The sequence below is a fragment of the Silurus aristotelis genome, assembly GCF_946808225.1.
Source record: "Silurus aristotelis genome assembly, chromosome: 1".
NCBI lineage: Eukaryota > Metazoa > Chordata > Actinopteri > Siluriformes > Siluridae > Silurus > Silurus aristotelis.
In genome coordinates, this window is record NC_139574.1 from 10,898,645 (window position 1) to 10,923,088 (window position 24,444).

At 37.2% G+C, this 24,444-nt stretch overlaps 2 protein-coding genes across 4 annotated transcripts in view; one reads left to right on the forward strand and one right to left on the reverse strand.

Moving 5' to 3' along the window:
* The window catches only part of itgb1a (integrin, beta 1a), a 140,943-nt gene extending 140,295 nt beyond the window's left edge, over nucleotides 1-648 (forward strand). The window contains exon 18 of the transcript XR_014534261.1: nucleotides 633-648. The gene's annotated coding sequence lies outside the window, so the exon portion shown is untranslated. The remainder of the gene's footprint in view (nucleotides 1-632) is intronic.
* Nucleotides 182-24,444, reverse strand: part of piezo2a (piezo-type mechanosensitive ion channel component 2a) — a 153,855-nt gene continuing 129,592 nt past the window's right edge. The window contains exons 27-52 of one of the 3 annotated variants that reach the window (XM_083543206.1): nucleotides 24,225-24,387; nucleotides 21,184-21,273; nucleotides 20,399-20,517; nucleotides 19,929-20,000; nucleotides 19,418-19,521; nucleotides 18,328-18,448; nucleotides 16,696-16,767; nucleotides 16,390-16,556; nucleotides 15,225-15,412; nucleotides 14,237-14,419; nucleotides 13,198-13,596; nucleotides 9,971-10,229; nucleotides 9,474-9,656; nucleotides 8,397-8,646; nucleotides 8,145-8,277; nucleotides 7,672-7,819; nucleotides 5,371-5,585; nucleotides 5,095-5,253; nucleotides 4,714-4,861; nucleotides 4,294-4,482; nucleotides 3,542-3,634; nucleotides 3,293-3,462; nucleotides 2,299-2,415; nucleotides 2,129-2,208; nucleotides 1,121-1,334; nucleotides 182-1,030 (exon numbers count right to left, since the gene is read on the reverse strand). In XM_083543206.1, coding sequence (XP_083399332.1) covers nucleotides 778-1,030; nucleotides 1,121-1,334; nucleotides 2,129-2,208; nucleotides 2,299-2,415; nucleotides 3,293-3,462; nucleotides 3,542-3,634; nucleotides 4,294-4,482; nucleotides 4,714-4,861; nucleotides 5,095-5,253; nucleotides 5,371-5,585; nucleotides 7,672-7,819; nucleotides 8,145-8,277; nucleotides 8,397-8,646; nucleotides 9,474-9,656; nucleotides 9,971-10,229; nucleotides 13,198-13,596; nucleotides 14,237-14,419; nucleotides 15,225-15,412; nucleotides 16,390-16,556; nucleotides 16,696-16,767; nucleotides 18,328-18,448; nucleotides 19,418-19,521; nucleotides 19,929-20,000; nucleotides 20,399-20,517; nucleotides 21,184-21,273; nucleotides 24,225-24,387 — 4,289 coding nt within the window. In that variant the 3' untranslated portion in view covers nucleotides 182-777. Of the gene's footprint in view, nucleotides 1,031-1,120; nucleotides 1,335-2,128; nucleotides 2,209-2,298; nucleotides 2,416-3,292; nucleotides 3,463-3,541; nucleotides 3,635-4,293; nucleotides 4,483-4,713; nucleotides 4,862-5,094; nucleotides 5,254-5,370; nucleotides 5,586-7,671; nucleotides 7,820-8,144; nucleotides 8,278-8,396; nucleotides 8,647-9,473; nucleotides 9,657-9,970; nucleotides 10,230-13,197; nucleotides 13,597-14,236; nucleotides 14,420-15,224; nucleotides 15,413-16,389; nucleotides 16,557-16,695; nucleotides 16,768-18,327; nucleotides 18,449-19,417; nucleotides 19,522-19,928; nucleotides 20,001-20,398; nucleotides 20,518-21,183; nucleotides 21,274-24,224; nucleotides 24,391-24,444 lie in introns of all 3 variants that reach the window. The other 2 variants (XM_083543207.1, XM_083543205.1) reach the window with 2 other exon arrangements.

Below are 24,444 nucleotides of genomic sequence, written 5' to 3' on the forward strand. Positions count from 1 at the left end.
CAATATTCTCCCATGATAAAGAACATGCATTTTTAGTCCTGAGAGCTTCATCCCTGACTTCCTACTCCAAGTTTTTGCTTCCTTCTTTTTTTGATAGACACCTCAATATCAGTCCCCCCCAAAGAGTGACCTTGATTATTACAAACACTAAAAGAATAAGTCAGACAGAAAAGACACCAGGTTTCCAAAATGTGCTTTATGCTCGGGTCAGTGAACCACAATCCCACCCCTCTGTACACAAAGCATCTGTAACCTCAGGAAAGAAACCGGGCTTGATGCTGTGGTTGTTCTTTGCCATATATGGAAAATCGAACTAAATACTGTTTTGAGATGATGGTCTTAACAACATGATGATCAGGTTTTCACATGTGGTTCTCCTCACACTCACCCCTGGGAGCGTCACAAAACTTCCTATTAAGAGTCCAAAGTGGCTAGTGTCTTTCAGTCAGTCTTTCTTTTCTTCCTCAGTCGTATTTGTGTATACAGCTACCAGCACAGTATATTGCACAATCCAGTTAATTTCTGTTGGAGCAGGTTGGGTATGCTAGAACACAGCTCAACCCTGCTTATTAAAGTCCTTGGCAGCTGCTCTATTCTCCCTTTGTTCTGTCCTTTGGCTTTTTCAGGTTCAGTTTTGCTAAACCTGTAGGTCACATTGTTGTTGACTCCACATTTGGAAGCCATTTGCTTATTCATCATCGTGCGAGCGCACCGATTGTGCGGACAAACTGCTTTTCATTATCTTGCTCTTCATTTGTTCTTGTACACTCCTGTGGGTCATTTTGTCTTCTCCCTGGTCCACTTGATCATGGTCTCAGGTGAGCGGTAGAGGAAGATGAGTTTGGCGTACAGATCTTCCTCCAGCTCTAGTTCTCCGGTCTCTCTCACCAGGAAGATGTCTGTGCACAGTTTGAGGATGCGATCCACACAGGGCAGCTCCTCGAACATGATCGAGTGTGAGATGCCACTGAAGAATTCACGCACAAACTTGCCTATGACCAGAACCACGGAGGCATACAGACCCATGATACTGTGAGAGAAAGGAGTAACAACACATTGACATGATTTCTCCTGCCTTGTATGGGGCAAAAAAAAGTACCTTCATTAGAACTAATCTTACCCATAGCCAGCGAGGAAGCCCAGGCTGGGAGGACTAACTTTATCATTGAAGACATAGAGCTGCAGCCCAGCCTCGCCCTTCCTCTCTGCCTTCACCCCAGATCTGATGTTGATCTTCTCTGCAGATGGCTGGTCCACAATCCACCACTCCTGGATCTCACCACTGCTGTTATTGGTCCTCTCCAGGTCCAGCAGGATGTCCTTATAGTCACCTTCTACATCATGAAATTAAAGGATATTAAGGAATACACCAGCATTTTCAAAGAATTTCAACATTCAGTGCATTTCTTAATAATGCGGAAATAAAACAAATCTTTTATTTGTGAGCAAATACATTTTAATAATCTCAATAATTTTTGTTATTTCAGCAAGTGGCCTAATAGAATTATTTTATAAACTTGAATGGCACATACAGTACATTTTATCTTATAGCTCATTTCATTGCTCTGAAACAAGTGAGTTCCTGCTTTCACTCCCATTGTACTATCAGTAGTTCTTTGTCTAAGTAAATAATAATTTTTATAAAAGAAACCGAGAAACCAGAAAGTGCATATTATAGAGGTCTTGGTCTATATATTTTCCCATTACAGACAGCATACTGCGCATTACAAAGTGCTGACACAAAAAAACAACACTTTTTTGCATCTGTACAATTAGTCATATTATATAGAGCCATACAGTACATGCCTTAATAATGACTGAGCAAATGAATAAAAATATATCTTACAGATGGTACAAAGCTGTTTTTATAGAATCAGCACCTTCTGAACAATCAGAATCCTGAATGCTGCGATAAAAAGTTTTTTGTTTTTTTTTTACATTAAAATGTGAGATTTAAATAAATAGCTCTTAAGTTCATTCTTTAATTCTGGAAAACATGTACAGGTTATTTTGAGGACTTGCACGTACAGATCAGGTAGACTGCTCAGGAAAATACTGTTTTATTCATTTGAAAATAAAATGAATGTCCCACTAATCAGAAAATAAAATACTATATTTCCTTCATTACCTTTATAGAGCTGTTCAATAGGTTTTGCATTTGAGTCGCTTGGTGCTCGAATGAAACATGGAAAGACCTGCTGTATAACTCTGTAAACAACAGAAAACAGAACACAGCTTAATGCGTCCATGTCCTTCAGTGGAATAACTGAATATATTCAGTACAGTGGTTTTACTCACACAGCTTTGTTCCTCGTTCCATTCAACAACTCTATTATCTCTTGTCTTGTATTCATATCCAGGTATGTCACATGCTTGTCCATGGCAATTTCAGCCTTTGCTCCAAGACTAAGATTCCTAAAGCACACAATGCATATATTTTTTTAAATTTAATTAATACAATTATACAGGTGCATCTCAATAAATTCGAATATCATTAAAAAGTTGATTCATTTTAGTTTTATCAAGTCCAAGGTCAGCACAGCCGTCCATCAGGAAGTTTTAGAGCACTTCATGCTTCCCTCTGCTGACCAGCTTTATGGAGATGCTGATTTCATTTTTTTAGCAGGATCTGGCACTTGCCCACACCGCCAAAAGCACCAAAAGATGGGTAAATGACCATGGTGTTGTGTGCTTGACTGTCCAGAAAACTCACCAGACCTAAACCTCATAGAGAATCTATGGCGTATTGTCCAGAAAGAAATGAGAAACAAGAAACCAAAAAATGCAAATGAGCAGAAGGCCACTGTCAAAGAAACCTGGGCTTTCAAACCACCTCAGCAGTGCCACAGACTGATCACCTTCATGCCACACTGATTTGAGGCAATAATTAAAGCAAAAGGAGCCTCTACCAAGTATTGAGTACATATACAGTAAATGAACATACTTTCCAGAATGCCAACAATTTACTAAAATGTCTTATAAAGTATTAACATTTTTTGAGAGAGTGAATTGGTGGGTTTTTGTTAGCTATAAGCCAAAATCATCAAAATTAAAAGAAATAAACACTTGAAATATATCAGTCGGTGTGCGATGAATCTATATAATAGACGAGGTTCACTTTTTGTATTGAATTACGAAAATAAATCAACTTTTTAACAATATTCTAATTTATTGAGATGCACCTGAGATATTCCTCACTAATATGCAGAAATACCAGTGTGTTTCTCTCACACTTGTGAGTTCTCCCTGCCTTTGCAGTACCCACACTGTATTTTGTATGAATCTTTATTACCTCTGTATAGTCCAAGACATGGTGACAGGAAACTGGTCCTCTTTGCTCAGTACTTCCATGAGGTTCTTCCTGCTGGGTGGGCTGATCGTCCACAGAGAGTTAGAACTTCCCTCTAACTCAGCTACAGTTACATCCTCTGCAGTGTATGCCTCCAGAAACTGCATTGCGCTCTAGAAACAAGACAAGATGATTTCTTGGGTCGTGCATGTTGTCGATGCCGTTTTTGTGTTTTTTTCCATGCAAACATACCGGAATGTAGTTGTAGGAATTCATGAACTCTAGGAATTCCGCCTCATTGATGTCTTTCAGCTGATTCTGTTGTGCACTCATTGTGAAGATTGGCTGCAGGACAAACAGTAATAACGCCACTGACACGTTTTAATTTTATTTAAGAACTTAAACACTCACTTCTGACTTATCAGAGTTAAATTAAACACGTTGTACCTTGTGTTTTTAACTTATAGTTGATTATGCAAAATGTTGAGTCACTTGAACTAATTATTTTCTACTGTGCCTTGCATACGTATTCACCTCCTTTAACATTTTTACATTTGTATAGTGTTAAAACCTGGAACTGAAATGGACAAATGGACATATGGCTTTTGTGCCATATTCCTTCTCTTTTAATAACGGATTTAATGGCGCTCTAGGGAATATATAAAATGTATAATATTTTTTATAACTAATCCCTGATTAATATTTTTTTAAACAAATGTGTCTAGCACATTCTTTATAGCTCCTTGGTCTTCATGAAGCTCTCGTGAAGTCTAACCTGGAACAGCTCTATTTATACTGGTCTATTGTGACACTTTCTTTGCTCACAGGTAGACTCCATTTACCCGAGTATTTATTTCTGATGGCACCAGACCTCATTTAGCATCAATACTTATGCAAGGGTTAATACTTATCACTAATCACATACTTTTATATTTGATTTTTTTCATATATATTGGCACTCAGACCCTTCTAAACAAAAAAATAAAAATGAAGAGAAGACGCACCTGAAATCCTCCCAGCGTGATGGTGACGGACACATCTAGGGGTTTGTTGACGACGCCGGCCACCGATTTGACCAGAGACATGAAGAGGAGTGGGAACCACACAATGCAGATAAGTAGCATGACAATCATACCACCCATACCGTATTTAACCACCTTCTTCTTCTTTTGCCCTCGTGGCTGAGGGTACCGCTGATGAATCACACACACACACACACACACACACACACACACACACACACACACACACACACACACACACACACACACACACACACACACACACACACATTTAATCTTTGCAGGGTTTTCTTGGTAATGTCCCCACAACAAACATTCCTAGCCTTCTAAGAAAATTAGTCTTTATGGTATAAAATGCTCACCTACATTGCGTTACAGGTTTGTAAAAATAATATTTCTTACTTTCTCTGATTCCCTCCAGCACTTGAGCACAAAGATGTGTGCGTAAATGTCCTCCACACAGATCCAGCTAGAGAGGCTCAGAGTAGTGTCTGTCCAAACCCAGTCCATCACGGCCCGCAGCTCAGTCAGGAATGGAACCAACCGGAACCTGAAAGCAAAACCCGCACAGACATGGAGATGTACAAAGGACATAAATAATCTGAATAATATTATTTTAATCGTGAATTATTTTTCAGTCTAATTTTGAGGGTAGGTAATAACAAATCCCAGTTCTAGCTGTGATATTTCCCCAAATGTTTTAATTTATTAATGTCCATTATCTCTACAATTACTTTTTAGTATTTAGGAGGCTGGACAGTAAGGTGTGTTGATGGTTCTCACCCTTGGAAGAGAAAAAGGTTGACATAATTATAGCTTTTGGTCAGAAAGTTGCCCAGCACACGTGTAGGGTAGCCGCAGCGGATCTGGTAGGCTGACAGACCAAAGTAGATGCACTTTACAAAGTACCAGAGCTGAGCCACCATGTTCTGACTGAAACGCCTACCAGAACAAAATAACAAAACCTTTAAAGCACTGCAAATATGCTTTCCTATTCATATTTTAAAAATAATACAGTCCAACTATTGAAATATTTTCATGTACAAAGGATGTATTTACCTCTCAGTGACTCCTGGAAGTATAAAGAACATCCAGAAGTGGATGCCAAACACCAGTATAACCTGAAAGATGACCTTCCCCATGACAGTCTTCCTCAGATAGAGCGCACGGTCCACCACCATAGTTGCAAACTGGATGAGGACCATGACGAGGAACGCTTCAGGGACCTGATCCTCTGACAGAGATGATGTGATGTCTGCAGCAGCAGAGTGTTTCTATTAAGATAAGACAAAAGATAAGATTCAAATTTACGCTAAACTTTCTAAAATGTGTGCTTTTACAGGCAAACAAGCTCAAACGTCCATGTGCAAATAAAGTCAGTAAAGTGAAACATTAAAGAGAGATCATAATCTCAATTGAAAGCTACAACAGGTGATTTGCATTTCATCATTAAATATGAGTGATTATAATTTACAATTTTTCACATTTTGTTTGTCTTCATTATTTTCCTTAAAATTCTAAAAACAGTACCCCATAATGACAAAGTGAAAGAAGTTTGTTCAAAATCTTTGCAAATTAAGTACAAAAAATGAAAAAACTAAAAATAAATCACATGTAAACAAGTATTAACAGCTTTTGCCATGACACTCAAAATCGAGCTCAGGTGCATCCTGTTTCCACTGATCATCCATGAGATGTTTCTACAATTTGATTGGAGTCCACCTGTGGTAAATTTAGTTGATTGGACAAACCAAGAAATTGAGTCCAGAGAATTGTTTGTAGACCTCTGGCACACAATTGTATCGAGGCACAGATCTGGGGAAGGGTACAGAAAAACTTCTGCATTAAAGGTCCCAATGAGCACAGTGGCCTCCATCATCCGTCAATGGAAGAAGTTTGGAACCACCATGACTTTTCCTAGACTGGGCTGCCCGACCAAACCTAACGATGACAAGAAGAAGGGCCTTAGTCAGTGAGGTGACCAAGAACCCGATGGTCAATCTGAAAGAGCTCCAGCATTTTTCTGTAAAGAGGAGAACCTTCCAGAACAACAAACATCTCTGCAGCACTCCACCAATCAGGCGCCTGAAGGACTCTCAGACTAAACAAAGATTGAACTCTTTGGCCTGAACCAAAATCTGGGATCTTAAAATGGCTGTGCATTGATGCTCCCATTCAACCTGATAGAGCGTGAGAGGTTCTGCAAAGAAGAATGGGAGAAACTGCCCAAAAATAGTTGTACCATGCTTGTAGAATCAAACTCAAAAAGACTTGAGGCTGTAATTGGTGCTAAAGGTGCTTCAACAAAGTATTGAGCAAAGGCTGTGAATATTTATGTACATGTGATTTTGTAATAAATTTGCAAAGATTTCATAAACACTTTTCACGGTGTCAATATGAGCTATTGTTTGTAGAATTTTGAGGAAAGTAATGAATTGAATCCATTTTAGAATATAGCAAAAAAAATGGAAAAAGTTAAGTGCTGTGAAGTGGTGGGATGTCACAGCATTGTCAAAAATGTTGTTGATTCCCACTACAAGTAACAACGAGTGGCCTACAAACATTACAAATTCTATTACAACTTCATCCTGATTGAAAACACCTTTCTTTTGGATTCATTTGGATCCCAGCACATGTTGGGCCCTTGAGCGAGGTCCTTCACCTAGGAACCGCTCAGCTGTATAAAGCCAACTGTAATTATTTCAGATAGGAAAAAATCGATGATATTCAAAACTAGTGCCTATATTTTCTTTTTGCCCATACTTATGTTTTGCTTTGTGACTTGACTTAACTATAAAAAAAACGCTGCTACCTTGATGGCCAGCAGTCTTATGAGTGAGTGTTTTAGAAGGCAACATTTCTAAAGCAGCAAATATACCTGAGGAAGCATTTGTCAGTTTGGTTTGAAAGCAGAGTTCAAAGTCAAAGTCATAACATTGTCTTTAGCCTCAGAGGTATGCAACAGTTAACACCATAATAATGATAATACTGTTTACTGTACAGAAAATTCTGTACAACAGCAGATACTTTTCTTTGGAAATTAATTCCTATCTTTAAAAAACAAACAAACAAAAAAAAACAATCATGAATAATGCACCCAAGCTGATAGACAGGATAATGGGATATCTTGGTAATTTTCTCATATATATCATCGGCCAATAAACCTCATTCTGATTTGTACGTCAGAAGGTTTTATGCAAACATTAAATTCAGACCTTCCTTCTGCTTGCCTACAGAGCCAAACTGGATCATTTATTAATAAATTACTGACCAATGAAGTGAATCATTGAATGATCTCACACTTTAAACTCAGAGGTAAAACGTAGGTCTCATACGAGGTAATAGCAATGCTGAACACACCCCAAAAGCCCAAAATCCAAAAACAATGATGATGAAGTCGACGGTATCAGCCAGGAACATGAGCACATAGACATCTGTCACTGCGCTGTATTCTGGATGGATCAGGTTGCAGAAGAACTGGCGAATTGGAATGAAGATATTCAGGGTTCTGAAATCACACATATAAAAGAAACCTGACATGTAACTAGTACATAGTGGTGATCAAGAAGATTAATAATAATAAATGATGGTGATTTTATATATATATATATATATATATATATATATATATATATATATATATATATATATATATATATATATATATATATATATATACTTTTTTTTCAAGATGTCATGATATCATATGCAAACCCATTGCACAGAATACAATACAAATGCATTAAATTATATTTATCGAGCAGATGAATACATGTGCAACATTAAAAGCTGAGGTGAAGCTAATATGCACTAGATACATGATGCACATTTACATTTTGACCGTGAATTTCCTGGCTTTGATGAGTTGCTCTCTGAATTTCTCCAAAACCAGCGCTTTGCGACTCTTCTGCTGAACCCCTAACACACTGCCCGCTCGTGACGCACTCGACCTCGTGACTGAACTGCCTGTAGACACATATACACACAAACATGGAATGAAACATGAAATAAGTATAAAATATCAAACATAAACACATTAGTAAAAAAAATAAATAAATCTTTACACAATGATTTCTTGTGCTAACCTCCTCTGGAACGTGTTGATCTGTGGGAAATGTGTGACCCTGTACTGGAACTGTGCCGGCGCAAAGTAGAGGGAGTGTTCGAGAGTTTTCTCGGCATACGGACGTGTGTAGTCTCCATTAAAGTGTTGCGGGTCAGTGAACTCCTTTCTCTGCAAACTGGGGGTTTCTCTGTGCTGTCTGAGTCGGCGTGTTTGTACATTGCCATTTTTGCTTCTGATCTGGTGTCGTCCTCATCCCACAGACCATGACACTGGGGCAAGAATGAGAGAGATGTCATAAGTACATTACAACACAGTGAAATTCTTTCTTCATGTATCCCAGGTTGTTAGAAAGCTGAGGTAGGAAGGTCAGAACCTCTCTTAAGGGCCTTGCTCAAGGGACAAGCAGTTGCATCTTGGCACTAGAAGGCTTAACCTTCTGATCAATAACCATTGGGCTACAATTTACAAGAGGATATATACATTAATATATCAGCTTCTACACAGCTGTTACACATCTGCTAAGAAATAACACAAACGCAGCTATTCTGGATTCGGATACTGTCTTTTTATTTCATGTATTCTAAAACTAAAATCTGAATCATTTTACTTTAAAGATAAATTGGTATTAAAGCAAACTGCAGATCAATTTCTGTAAAGTAAAACGCTCTCTAAATGTTCTTATATTAGATCTCTATACATTGGGTGTTCTACTCCAAAACACCAATAATGATCCTGGATGAAAATGTGAAAGGGTTTAATTATAAATGTTGTAATGTGTTTAAATATAAAATGACCTAATAATTAAACATGAACAAAAAAGCATGTACAAAAAAATTAAGTTTTAGAAAATGTTGAAGATTTACACACAAAATTGAACAAGAAGTGCAAATATGAGGAAAAATTTTTCAGAAAGTAAATGAAGTGATTTTTTATCAATTCAAAATCATTTTACAATTAACTGAATACAGTTTCATCGAAAGCAGCCTGATAACCTGTGTGAATGTGGATTAAACAACATGTCTCACACAGATAGAACTTCATAATCGTTGGGTGAGTATAAACACCTTAATGGCAATATAAATATTAAAAACCATACCTTAAGAATTGAGCGATGGAAAAAGAGTGCCAGCAGTTGGACCAGGTCGTAATGGACATATCCCTCTTTCTTCTCAACTCCTATTATATTAGGAGGGTGAAATGGTTTGGTCTTGTCCAACTCTATGTTCTGATTGAAGGGGAAGAAACCAAACTGGAAGAAGTATTTTATCACTATGGTCACCTGGATGTGGAACAGAGAAAAAAAAAATGACCTTCATAGAAACAGTAGTAGTTTATTGAATGTAACTTATCACATTAGTTGCCATTGTAAAACATAACACCTATGAGCTTAGTTGGAAGGTGAAATTCAGAATCCTGCTCATGCAGACAATTTTGTTACTAAATCTGTAACAGAGAAGCTGTAAAATAGAAGATACTGTATGACAGTGTTGCTGAAGCTGAAAAATTTGATGGTGTTGCTGAAGCTGTAACAGGTGATGCTATTATTGAAACTGAGATAGAGTTAATATGGAGCTGACAGTGTTGATGTTGTACCTCTGTGTAGACTATAGCGGTCATCCAGAAGCGTTTGCTAGGTCGGGGTACAGACAGCATGGCCCACAGAAAGATGAGGATGGGCAGCACCAGTGTGGCTACTGAAGCTGAGACCATGTGATTAAGGATAATTACTAGGTAGCACACCATCTCCGAGTGGGCCACCAGCATGTTATAAAGAGCGTAGCACAGCTGTAAGATCTGTGGCTGAGAGCAGTAGAAGCGCTCAGATTCCTCCAGCTCTTCATCATAGAACATCCTTTTGGAGAGAAACAGAAGCAATGGCTAAAAGGCTATAGATAAGATAATGCTGTACAGAGCATTTGAGACAAGTAAAACATAAACAAAGCAACATGTAATCATAGTTTATTAAGTCCTTATGTACTACACACTATAAGATGTAGTCAATCTTCTGCAGTCTTGATATAAAGCATCCACAAGAGGGTGGCACAGGAAAGCCTACCCTCTCATGATTGGCCGCAGCAATGTCTAAAATTTCACTACAAACCGCTTTTTTTTTGCCAGTTATGTAAGTAGTTATATCACATCACATAAACTATTTTGTATGTAACCAAACATTACTTATGATATTTTTATAACTCGTTTAGGAATTAGATTTTTTTTATAAACTGCTATTAGTTGATTAAAATTTCCATAAGGTGTTAAAGTATATCCTTGTATAATGCAGCTTGTAAGTGTTTAAACTGTATGAAAAGTATATACATTCTGAAAAATTATAAAAAAAATTTCTTACTCATCATTTTTGAGACACTTGAATTATTCATTTGTTTATATGCAACAAATTAGGTGGAAAAGCTAAAACACAAGAATTGGACAGTAAATGATTGGAAGAAATTTCTGAGGACAAATGAGTCCAAACCTGAGATTTCTGGCTCTAACAGAAGAACTTCTGTAATATGAAGAAAAGGAGAGAAGACGTTAGCAGACTGCCTCACCCCTACAGCCAAACATGAAGGTAGAAGCTTAATGGTTCGGGGTTGTTTTGAAGTTGTGAAAGTTGGAGACTAATTCTGGGTGAGAGGAATCCAGAACCAACATGGCTACTATTCCATACTTCAACACCATGTAATTTCCACTGGACTGTGGCTAATTGGAACCAACTTCACCATAAAACAAGACAAAACATAAAGCATGCAGCCAAGCTCTGTAAGTGTTATTTAGAGAGCAAACAGTCAGCTGGAGTGTTATCTATCATGGAATTGCTTGCCCAGTTGCCGTACCTAAAACCTCTGGGATGAACTGGAAAGAAATCTTCAGTTAGTGAAGAACGCATTTGGCAAGTTTTACGACATGGCAATGTAGTTCAGCTGAATGTTTGGGGAAACTAACTATCCAGATGCTAAGAGTGTGTAAAGCTGTTTATCATGCTAAGGGAAGATTTTTCAATGAAAACAATGTTTAACTTCTGTACATTTATATATTTATTTGGTCAAAGTAAATCATACTGTTAAATGACCTAGTTTGTTGTATATAAACAAAAGAAACATGCATGTGTCTCTCAAAAACTGAGTGTTTCCAAAATTTTACAGGCACTGTAACAGTAATACAGAAGTAATAAATAAAATGTAAAAGTATTTAAATTTTATTACAACATACTCAATATTACATTTAATTAAACATGATTATTGGCGTTTACTGACTAATATTGCCTCTGGGACACTTCACTGCCAATAGTCATAAATGTAAATTTTAATATTTATTAAGTTAATTTGTCTTGAGCTAGTTTGTAGTTTTATGTATGCTGGCACTTTTTCTACAGTATATACAGTTCCTAGTTCCTACAGTATAGTAGTATAGTATAGTATAGTATAGTACAGTATAGTAGCAGTTTCTAGTTCCTACAGTATATACAGAATTTACTGCAGTGACTTCAATCCTACTTATCAAAGAATCCTAAGTATCCTGTTTATTGTCCTGCTTTCGTTGATCATTTGTATAATTGTAAATTGTAGACATTTACGGTGGTGGATGAAGTACACAAACCCTATACTTAAGTTAAAGTAAAGATACAGTATGTAAAATATGACTCCAGTAAAAGTGCTCCCTTTAAACTCTCATTTGAGTAAAAGTACAAAAGTATTTGCCTTCAAATGTACTTGTGTTCAAAAAGTCCTATGATTTATTATGTATTATAATTTTTGTCACAAGACTCTTACTTCATTGACTTTATGTGAAAAGACTCTAATAAAGAGATCTATAAAGAAAATGGTATTAATAAGTCAAACACTGATTGATATCTAATAAAATTATCATGAGCCCTTCTTTTCAACTGCTTCAAAAAAATTGTGCAAATGAGGCCACGGGTGTTGTGGTAAGAAGATTCTTTCATCTTTTATTGCTCTTAAGATGTTCTGCATGCTGCATATATGAACAATAGACCTCTGCAATCAACTCATGCTCATGGGTTTAAATTGGGTTAAATTTTTTTTTTTACTTTGTGTTGAACCGTTTAAACCTTCAGACAAGATTCAGTGACCCACTACACTAAAGATGCATTTGGTGAATATAATATATCCATTATTATCAAATATATAATATTTACCACTCTATTCATTGGAACAGCCTAATAATAAGAATAAATAATATTTAATAATAAATAATACAAAGATGAGTTACAATATCCATTCTTCTTCTTCTTCTTTCGGCTTCTCCCATTAGGGGTCGCCACAGCGGATCATCCGTCTCTATACCCCCTGTCCTCTGCATCTGCCCCTTTCAACCCAACCACCTGCATGTCTTCCCTCACCACATCCATAGACTTCCTCCTTGGCCTTCCTCTTTTCCTCTTTCTGGTGGCTCCATCCTTCCTCACTTTGTCTCCAAAACATCCTACATGCACTGTCCCGCTAATGAACTCATTTCTAATACTGTCCATCGTCGTCACTCCCAACGAAAACATTTTCAGCTCTGCTACCTCCAGCTCCACCTCCTGTCTTTTACTCAATGCCACTGTCTCTAAACCATACAACATCACAGGTCTCACCACAGTCCTTTAAACTTTCCCTTTCACTCCTGCTATCACTCTTCTCCACTCACTCCACCCTGCCTGCACTCTTTTCTTCACTTCTCTAACACACTCTCCATTACTTTGAGTTACAATTTCCATTACTGTAACAAAATAAAAAAAAAGCAACCCCCAAATAGACTTCACAAATTCCACTGTGCATAGCATTGGCTTAAGGAACAGACAGTGTGATTTCTCTCACCTGTTGCGCAGCAGTTCACTGGCTGTAAGCTCGTGACTCAGTGAGGGAAGTGAGCTGTTGTTTGGTTCATTTATTCTGAGGTTTTTCTCTTCAACATGACCTGCTGAGTCCAGACCTGTGGCCTTGCTGTAAGAGGGAGGAATATCTGCCTCAGAAGGGAACCTACTGAGCTGTGGCCATGTAGTCTGTTCGGATACCAATGCTCTGTCCCACTCTGACGCCAAACCTCCTTTGAGAGTCTGCACCTCACTGCTACAACGTCGGATAGCTGAGGGCTCAGGCAGCTCAGTAGGGTTCCAGCTGTCACCAGAGTGAGGGTGTTCTCTCGCATCATTTTGCTCTTCAATGATATCACCAGTGCCCTGACGAGAGCAAAATGCTGTGCACTGTGTGTTTTCACTGTCATAAGATGAAAAAAAGAGCAGAAAAATAAACAGATTAGTGAATAGAAAAATATATATTTCCGTGTCCACTGTCTGAAGTACTGCACATTTGTGATACTGAAGAAAAGCATATTGTAAATATGAGTGAGCATTTATATTAAGTTAAACATGACAGAAACCTAACATTAAAATTAGGGCAGTGGGGGATGTGGTCGAGCCCAGGTATGTGAATGGAGGATGGACCTGGAGGAAATGAATGGTAAAGACCAAACACCTGTATGTAATTTTCATTAATGAGTGTTTTCAGAACATGTGGAACTGTGTGTGTGTGTGTGTGTGTGTGTTTGTGCTTTTGTGTGTGTGTTTATTTGAAACCTGTCAACTGCCCCCTAATTCTTTTTCTCTGAGCCCATGAACTCTCCACATATATAAATATAACACACACAAGCTAATTTATTTTAGCCACTTTTCTCTCACAAAAAGCTTGTGTATTTTTTTTCAGGTCATTCAGTGTGTGCGTGAGAGAGAGAGCGAAAAAAGAGAGTAAGTAGATCACAGTCATTGTTTAATTACAGTAAAGAGTTTACATTACACTTCAAAAATAAATTTTGAAGTATTAGGCTTTAATGTGTGGAGATTTTTTTTATAAGTACTACCTGACTGCAGCACTGGCTGAGCTTTCAGCAGATGATGAGGAGGAGGAAGAGGAGAACTCCACTCCCTGTAAGCGGCGAAGTTTTGGTCGAAGTCTCTCACTCGTCCTGGGCATGCGGTCGGTGCCGATCTCACTGGACTCCAAAGTGGACTGACTGTATGCCATTGTGGATTTAGTGTATACACTGCGAGAAAAAAAGCACACACACTTGCAGCTTCACACAATAATTGTTGTGTCACAATAAATCAGGGTTAACTCTGTAAGACTTGTTGGTAGAGATTTTAGGACTCATTTGAGGTCAAATGTGAACACAGACACCAGATGTCATACACCACCAAAGTCATATTAATGATTTGTTATAATTGAATGAAACAATATTCCCTTCAAGAATTAAAAAATACTCTTGGTTAAGTGTTTTTAAGTCTATTTTTTAAAGCTGTAGAGATTTCCCTTGACTAAGCCTTTTTCTATACAGCACTATGCATTGTGTAAATACCAACGTATAAATGAGCTTAACATACAGTACATCTGGTCCAAACTTGTCCTGTATCTATTTTGGAAATCTCTCATCTTTTCATGAAATCACTTGGTATAATTTGAGCACGACACACTCTTCAGCCCTGGCTCTGTGAGATAGTACAAAACACTTGTCTTAAGCTAAAGATAAAAGTTCTTTTTTATTATTTGATTCAACACTGAACAGTTTCCTTGGAGGTTAATCTGAATATAAAGTGTGATGAAATGTGGTTAAAGTTGTCTGTCAACAGAGGAAAGCTGTAAGGAGCACCTGCTAGATCTGAACAGTCTGGAGGCCAAATGAGAAACCGACGGTGTATTCAGAGTGTATAAAGCCCTCTTCACGTCACTCATGTGGTTACTTTACAGGTTTACTCTAAACGGATTAAATACATTCCTCCCCATTTCTATAAAATGTTTTATGAAAATCCCAACAACAACTACATTTTTAAATCAGAAGATTTGTAATATACCTGGTCAGACTGTTTTTATTCTGAACAGAGTCCATGCTCTCGTCCTCTCTGCCCTGATGCTGTACTGATACAGAACCATGCTGAACTTGCAGTCTCTCTGCTCCATCCACAACAGTCTCAGAGGACGAAGGTCTGCACAGTTGTTGCTGATAATACATGTGTATGATCCCTCGAGATGGAGTGTTTCCCTGTACACATTAAAAATATTTCAGGATTATGGAGAGTTTTACTTCTGAAAGTGGTTTTACTGCATCCAAAGGATGTTGTTACTGAATAAATAACTGCAGTGGATGAATAATTTTTAAATGACAAACTTAGCAAAAACGTGGTAATTGATTACTAGTGAAAGTTGTTTATTTTTCAAAAGCAGCACATTCTAAAGTGCTTCATTTCTCTTATTCTACTTAATTTGCTGCCATACCAGCAATAACAATGTTCTCTCAATTAAATAACAACACATTGTATGCTTGCTCATAAGGGGCAAACTTCCACTTATAAAGAACATCTTATTGATTTCTATCACCACATTATCTGTGTAAAGCTGCTTTGAGACAATGTTCTTTGTTAAAAGCGCTATACAAATAAAAATGAATTGAATTGAACACAGCAGTTGTGTGTTGATTTTGTGGAATGTCCATCACAAAAGTTCTTGTTATCAGATATGCTATAGCAGCTATATACACTCACAAAATAAACACAGTACAAATCCCTACATGCTAAAGAAGCCATACTAAAGAAAAAATTCTAAACATACATCCGCACACCATCTCCACATCTTAACCAGAAAGTAAAAAGTGGAGTTGCCAGATGATGCAATTGTGCCAGTATCCTCTAACAGGCTATAAGAAACATTATGATCTTTGTTAGCAACAGATGGTAAACACTGCCTGATAACGCTGCTTTTTTATTTGTTTTTATAAAGAATGCTAAGCAAATGCAGAGAGCCTCTAACCTGTGGGTAGCTTCAGTCTGATAATGATTACAATTTAGATTTTTTATTTTATAGAAAAAACAACATTTACCAAATGTGTGCATTACTACAGACATATTCCTAGAAAATCAAAACCAATTCTGACCAATTAGACTCGCAAATTCAACAGAACTACTATTGAACTATTGTACAACGGCTTGTTAAGACTGGTAAGTTTTTTGATAGCATCAGCACCTTTTTGACCTCGTGTGTGAGCATACAGCGTTCAGTTCGCAGCACTGTGGAGATGTCAATGTATTCCTGGCACATAGAGTTGAGCCAGGCAGTGAAACTGTCCAATAATGCCAGGAAGAGCTCCCAGGAAAACTTCACTATATTAAACACACGCTTCAGGATGTTGTCTGGAATTGGAAAGAAACGTCAATAAGAACATAAACTGTAAACATATAGAATTTTATTGTAGTGCATGTAACTATTGTCTAATTCAATTATAATGTGCAGGGGTTAAAGAAAAGCTAGTTTAACACAATGATGACGTACCTGGCCCATCTGATCTCTCTTCTTCAACTGTGTCCTCCACCTGATCTCCCACCTCAATGGCTACATGAACTGCTAAAAAAAGGTAAGACATCTCAGCTACAAATAGCTCTGAATATTATTCAATATACTGATTATAGTGTGACGTTGGTGAATAACACTGAATCTGGTACAATTATAGTGTAAACTACACTGATCAGGCATAACATTATGACCACCTGTCTAATATCGTGTTGGTCCCCCTTTTGCTGCCAAAACAGTCCTGACCCTTCGAGCATTAACTGCATTATGTAAATCAGCGATGTGAGCTACAGGAGCTCGTCTGTTGGATCAGACCAACCGGACCAGCCTTCGTTCCCCACATGCATCAATGAGCCTCGGCCACCCATGACCCTGTCGCTGATTCACCATTGTTCCTTTATTAAAACACTTTTAATAGACACTGCACACCAGGAACATCCCACAAGAGCTGCAGTTTTGGAAATGCTCTGACCCAGTCGTCTTACCATCACAATTTGGATCTCCCCTCAAATCCTTACGTTTGCCCATTAGTCTTGCTTCTAACACCTCAACTTTGAGGACAAAATGTTCACTTGCTTCCTAATACTGTATATCCCACTCACTAACAGGTGCCATGATGAGGAGATAATCAGTTAATCACTTCACCTGTCAGTGGACATAATGTTATGACTTATCAGTGTTTACTCAGAAAGGGTATGTGAACATTCATACATCATTTAGAATGAACAGATTATGTGTTTTAAAAACAAACACAGTCGTAACACAGGACATTTTGACAACGGTTGCATTTTTGTGTGTTTGAATTGTACAAATAAAGCACATGACTAAATACATCAAGCTCGAAATTCTGAATAGAACAAAAAAATTCCTAATGATAAATTCTTCAAATTTTGACTTATATCCCTATATCCATATATGGTATACACAGAAATGTGCTTAAGCCTGTAGTAAAAAAAAATAAAATAAAAACACTGGTTAAAGGCTCCAGATTACTGATCAGAAGGTCAGGAGTTTAAACCCCCCTTAATCCTCTCTGCACCAGGAAGACCATATTATGTGATGAGATGCTCTGACCCAAACTTCCTAACAGCTGGATTATGCAAAGAAAAAAAATCACTGTAGTTTAAAATATATGTAATAAATAAAGGTGTCGACTAAATATACTAATATATTCCCAATAGGCACGCCTTTACTACATTTTGAGTAACTGTGTCTGGCACATTTAGGTTTGAACTTCTTGGCTGACTGAGTTTCTCCTCTGGAGTCATGTGGTATGAATTGCCCATAGCGAATGTAACATGCCGGTCTTCATCTCTCCTGAAAACACCTAGATTTGAAAGGAAAAGTGGCAATGAAATCTGGCCTAATTCATATAGCTTCCATTTAAAGACCAATGCAAGAAAAGCCTTTAAAAATTTCCTCTTAGAGATGCACATACAAAATTCCTATTCATGAGGAAACATGAAACTTTGGGGTAAAAGTGTGCTACAGAGAGCAGTAAAGAATAATTGTGGAAAGCAAATAAAAAAAAAACCAGGGCCACTCTAGACCAGCTCTAGTCTTCTCTTTATTTCGAGAAATATAACAAAAATCTAGAAAAAGTCTTACACATACCCTCCCGCTGATCTTTTTTGGTTTTGCGTCCCTCTGTGTATCTCTGCCAGAAACGGCGCCTCTCTTTGCTGCGCTCCTTCATGGCTGTTTTGGAGTCAGTGATCCATGCATGATACACGAACTGAAGAGACAGAACAATGCCAAAGACAGGCACAAAGAGGTGAGGGAACTGATTTAATTGCTTAGTGTTTGAACTTCATGATCGGGATTATTTTTGTGATCTCTTATCAAGTTTGCAAGAACTTGGCCACTAAGAATAAATAAGGCATAGAAACAAGGCTAGTGTTTTAACCCAGTGTAGTGGATTTCACTCGATGTATTTATTTGTGTTTATTTGTGCTTTGGTGAAATGTAAATTTGCTTTACGTTGGGGAAAAACACAGCCTCAACAACATCCAACACAAAACCAAGTCTCCTCTGAAAAGCCCTGCTTCTCATGCATACTGCAATAAAGCATACTATACTGCATTTCCTTCACATGCAAAGCTGCCCTTTTAGCTCTGCCTGGAAAACAAACATACAAAAAGCTGTGAGACATTCCTCAATGCTCAGCCGCTCAGGCTCAGACCGCAATCCAGGTTTCTTGAATGCACTGTACTAGGAGCAAGTGTCAAGCTGGGTATGACCAAAAAGGGAAAGAATATCACACAAAGAACAATAGCACAGTAATACAAAATGGAGCAAGAGGAGAGATATATTAGGCCTGGTGGAAGTACCTTGGCTGCCCTGATTGTATGCTGCAGCATAGTTTTGGGGAGCTTAATGACAGACTTTGGTAAAGCCAGCAAAGCAGAGGCAAACATTCGGATAGCTCTCTATAAGAAGGACAAAGCAGGGGCTGAGTTAGTAAGGACATGCTGCGTATTCTTTACTGTGGTGGTTCCACGCTTTCACACGGGAAGTTAGCAGTTAGTGGTCTGACAAATAAAGAAACATTGTTAAATGCAGAAAAAACAAAATGTCTACAAGATCTCAGTGCTGTACAGCCACAAGAGATAGAATACTGATTTTGCAAGGTCAATTTACTGTACAGAGGGGAAAGAAATCTGAAAAACAATCGAATGATCCTTAAATGTGTCTTGTGACTAACTTGAAATGCAGATCTTTTAGGTGGATCTTCCTCCTTTTTCTCCTCCTCTTCATCTTCCTCTTCACTGTCCGTCTCAAACAAATAATAATTCCCGCTTCTCACCACTGAAACAACAATTCACAGTTAACAGAAGGGAAGAGTAAAACATGTACACAGTCTTTTTTGAAGTTTCACCCCATATTCTCTCAATTTGTTTAGATTAAGCTAGCAGTCCCTACCACATGTTTTTCACAAACACATGAAGCCAAAAAATGTTTTTGGATGTCTGTTCGTGATACAGGGCAGCTGAACACACTCAGCTGAGTGATAACTATCCTCTTTCACATACATAAGCCTAAAGCCTAAAATGATTTGTTAATGTTGCAAGACCATTCCTTCCACCCAGAGAGTATAGCCAATATTGCTGTCTAGGACATCCGGCCACGGATTGCATCTGAGGGATTCTGAGTTCATTTTTTGTTGTTGCCCAAAATGACCATTATAAAGTGAGAAGTGAAGTGTGAGCACTTACTGGAGGCATGATCAACCCAGGGTCTCCACCACTGCTTCCTTTTCCCTTTTCTCATCTCTTTACTCGTCTCTCCTGCAAAAGCCAACCCAAGCACACATGAACGTTAAGAAGCAGCATATGGATAAGAAAGTTTGTCCTAACGTCTGGTATGTGTGAGCTCATATGTTTTCAATTCTGCTGCAGTGCATTTAAGGCAGTAGTTAAGCTCAGGCTCCTGTGGAATTTATGAACTCGGCTGTGTTGTGAACTTTCTGTACACTCGAAACCGAACCTGAATGCTGCATTAAAGCTTTATTTCTAATGAAATTAAATGTGACATCGAATGGAGCTGTATATTTTAACATAATATATTCGGTGGTAAAAGGCTAATGTATGGCATGTATTTATTAATTGCATATAATTAAATAACATGTGGTCAGGGCATAAAAATGTAAAGATCGACTAAATAAGTCTTATTCTACCACACACACCGTCATCTTCCACTTCTTCTCTGGACTGTGATTGACTCTCGCCACTCTCCTGTGCCAAACTCAACATCCTCTCTTTTCCCCTCTTAAACTTTTGTTGCCGACTCTTAATTCGGTCCATCCTGTGTGAGAACGAGAGCGAAAGAGAGAAAGAAAAAGAGATTGGTGACAGTCTTACTATGTCCGGCTTCATTGGGTTGAGCTTAATGAATTTTCCTCCTTGGACAGAATTCTAGCAATAACACCAGTCCTTAATTGGGGAAAGAAGTTGAAAGAGTTGTTTCGTATTGGGGCATGTGCAGAAGTGCTAAGTGCGCTGTCTTTCAACAGGGGGAAGAAGTATAGCCGGGCAGAGCATAATAGTGCTGAAAGATCCTTCTTGTCTCATACAAACACACTGCAGATGTCCTGTAAACACAGTCTACTGACTTAGAACACTAGTTCTTAAATGTAGACAACAAAACACTGAGTTGAAGCAGAGTTTGAGATACTGGGGTGAAAGAAATCACTACCGCTTTGTCAATTTCATTCATTTAAATCCATTTTCTTTTATAATTTGTACAAATCTTGTCCCCTATAACCCTACTATAATTACCAGATTTATAAAACAATACAATAAAAATAAGTGACTAACTGAAATAGGAAACAAGATATTTTTTGAGGCACATTCTAGTTCCTTAAAGCAGGGTCATATTCCTTTAAGTAAATATAATATCCATAATGGCCCAAGACTGTTCCAAGAATAGTAAATAATGACGTGTGAACTATGAGTTGCTGTATAAACGCACTGTCGCTTTAACAGGTCCATGGATTTTTTCTCCTCTTCGAGTCGTGCTTTCACAGCCTTCACGATTGTGGCCTGGAATAACTCAGCTCCCCTGTGAGAGTGAGAGAGATGGAGAGAGCAAGAGAGAGAGAGAGAGAGAGAAAAAGTAAGCAAAAGATGCAGAGACAAAGAGAGAATAAAGACCACACGATTCAGATTAATGCATCTGGCTTTATGCTTTAGATGCTCAATGACAAACAGCTGGTCTCCTGAGGTCAGTGTCAAACACGGTGAATCCTGAAATTAGCAAACCTAAATACATATTACACTTAATTTAGCAAGACGGATACAAATTAATTTGTACATTTTTGACACGAAATGTAATGTATTCATGAAACTCAGTTTCTGAGTTGTTTGTGTCAGAGGCCTTTTCTCCTCATTCACAAACACAAAACCTTTTTCATGAAAAATAGTGAATAAATTAATTAAATCGAACCTCAAATAAATTATTTAATTCTTGCATTAATTGTGCGCTATATTTTTCTATCATATTATGTATATATGAACATGTATTTAAATCTAAATGTATATACTGTATATATATATATATATATATATATATATATATATATATATATATATATATATATATAATAACACAAATCCATTTTAACGTCACAAATCTTATTATCATGCCATTAATGCGCTATTAAAAATTAAAACCTTTTATGCGACAAACATTTATTTATGATGTACCTTCTTTACTTAGATATATATATATATATATATATATATATATATATATATATATATATATATATATATATATATATATATATATATATATATATTAACAAATAAAAACCAAAACCAAAACCAAAACCTAAAAAACAAACAAAAAAACTAATCCAAATCACTAAACATTTGTTTTACTGATGTACACATCCGGCAATAATATTGTCCGTGTGGAAACATAGCAAAGTTCTTTTTAGTGTCCTGATGATTTAAATTTAAAACCCAACAATTACTTTCAAACATTTACTATAATTGAGGAAATAATTTAAGTAACTGTATACTGCGAAAAGAAAGTAAAGGCCCACAATAGTTCATACAAATTGACAGAAAATGCATGCTATAAGTCCTTATATCCAGTAACGTTATGTTCTGGTTCCTTTGGTGGATAATAATATGATGCTTGGATTCAAGCTTTAAAGTACTTTTCTTTACATGCATCCATTTGCCATTTTGACATTGTACTCAAGCACAGAAAAACATTTTATTTAAGAATTCTGGCAGCTATATTGGGCAGACTGTATAGGAATCACAGCTCTTGCTATGAGACATATTTCAATATAGTGGCCAGAATATAAGCAAGAATGAAACAAATAAATAAAGTAACTTATACTTATACTTTATTTAAAGTATAGCCTAGCTTTTTTCTTTTATTTCTTTATACACCATATGGACAACGGTTTTTGGATGCCTGACCATAAAATCAGTATGTGTTTTTTTTAAAACATCTTAAATTATTCACATTTAGTCTATAAAACACAAGAATTCTATAACCATAACTCTATTGGGAAGATGTTCTATTAGATTTTGTATTGTGTTTGTACAGGTAGGGTGCTGACAGATCCATAGCAGGCCACTGAAGGGCATCAACTCCAACACATGTAAACCATCTCTTCATAAAGGTTGTTTTGCATACAGGAGAATTGTCATGCTGAAACAGGTTTTAGTCTCCTAGTTTAAGTGAAGGGGAAATTCTTCACTTCTCTCTCCAAAGACCCCATATACAATGGTGTGTCTCATACTTTGTAGTTTAGAGAAAGAACCACATATGGCCGGAAAAGTCAGTTGTCCCAAAACCTTTGTCCATATAGTGTAGGTCTGTTTATTTTCTGTGGATAAAATTTTGCAGGAATGCAGTTGTTTAATTCATAATTTTTAAAACAATTATATGTTCCATTGTTAAAAGCTTAATATTTGCCATTCCGGACTATTTTTTTGCCCCCGTGTATTTACATTAGCATAATCTTAAACCCAGATCTTATACTTAAGGCTTACCCTGCTTGAACTACTTTGAATTCTTATATAATATGAAATAACCCTGACATGTTTTCTGCTTGTTTGTTTGGACCTTTGGTGTCAATGACCTTCTGTGGTCTGTAAACATCACCAGATGCTAATTGGCTTCTCTGTGCTCTTTTAGGAATGTGCTGGAGTCAAAACAAACTGAAACTACAATTGTCATAGTGTGTACAAAAAAGAGTTGGGAAGTTATGAAGTACAAATACTTTGTTACTGTACTTAAGTAGATGTTTCTGGTATCAGTATTTTACTTCACTATTTATTTTTCTGACAACTTTTAACTTTCACTCAATACATTTTTACACAAATATCTGTACTTTCTAATTCTTACATTTTTAAACCAGACTCAGTACTTTAGTTTTAATCTATTTGGTGACATGATCAATATATTTTTCCTTTCACTGCACTGTTTTCAGCACATCAACCTATTTCTAGTCATTGAGCGGCTTTTTAAGTCTACCACTGGTGTATCATTTCCTGGCTCTCACTCACCACCGAGGTAGGCTACTCTACAAAAACTACAAGCTAACAAACAAGTCAGAAGGCAACAAGAAGTATGGTGTTAACGTGGGTGAGACAGAGGGAGTCAGTGATGTAAACATGACAGAGACATTCCTGATCACCTGATCATCATCATCTTTTCTCTGCATGTTTTATATGGTGGTTGTTCAGCCTGAATACATTCATTAGAAAACAAAATTTGAAATTATTTCATATCAATATATTAATATGATGTGAGGTCCAGTTACCAGCGTGACACCAAAACAGTTAGTAGTAAAAGCTGCTTTTTACTTAAGTACATGTCAGAGCCCAATCTTCTTTACTTTAACTTGAGTAAAAAAGTGCAGTCAGTACTTCAACTTTTACCAGAGTCTAGTATCTGTACTTCTACTCGAGTGAAGACTGTGTGTACTTTTGTCATCTCTGGTATAAAATTTAAACTATGTGTGTTTGTGCGTATATATACTGTACCTGGAGGCCAAAACCTGTGAAGAACGGATATCAGCCACAACATGCAGGAAGTAGTAACTCATGAAGACCTGTCTCTGCAGTAGCAGGGAGGCGAAACAGATGCTATCCCAGATGATACCTGCTTCATCGCTGGGCGGTTCACACTGTTTATTAGCCTGCTGCTCCGCTAATTAAGAAGAGACAGGAAGAATACTTTAGCGAGTTCATTATTTAATGCCCA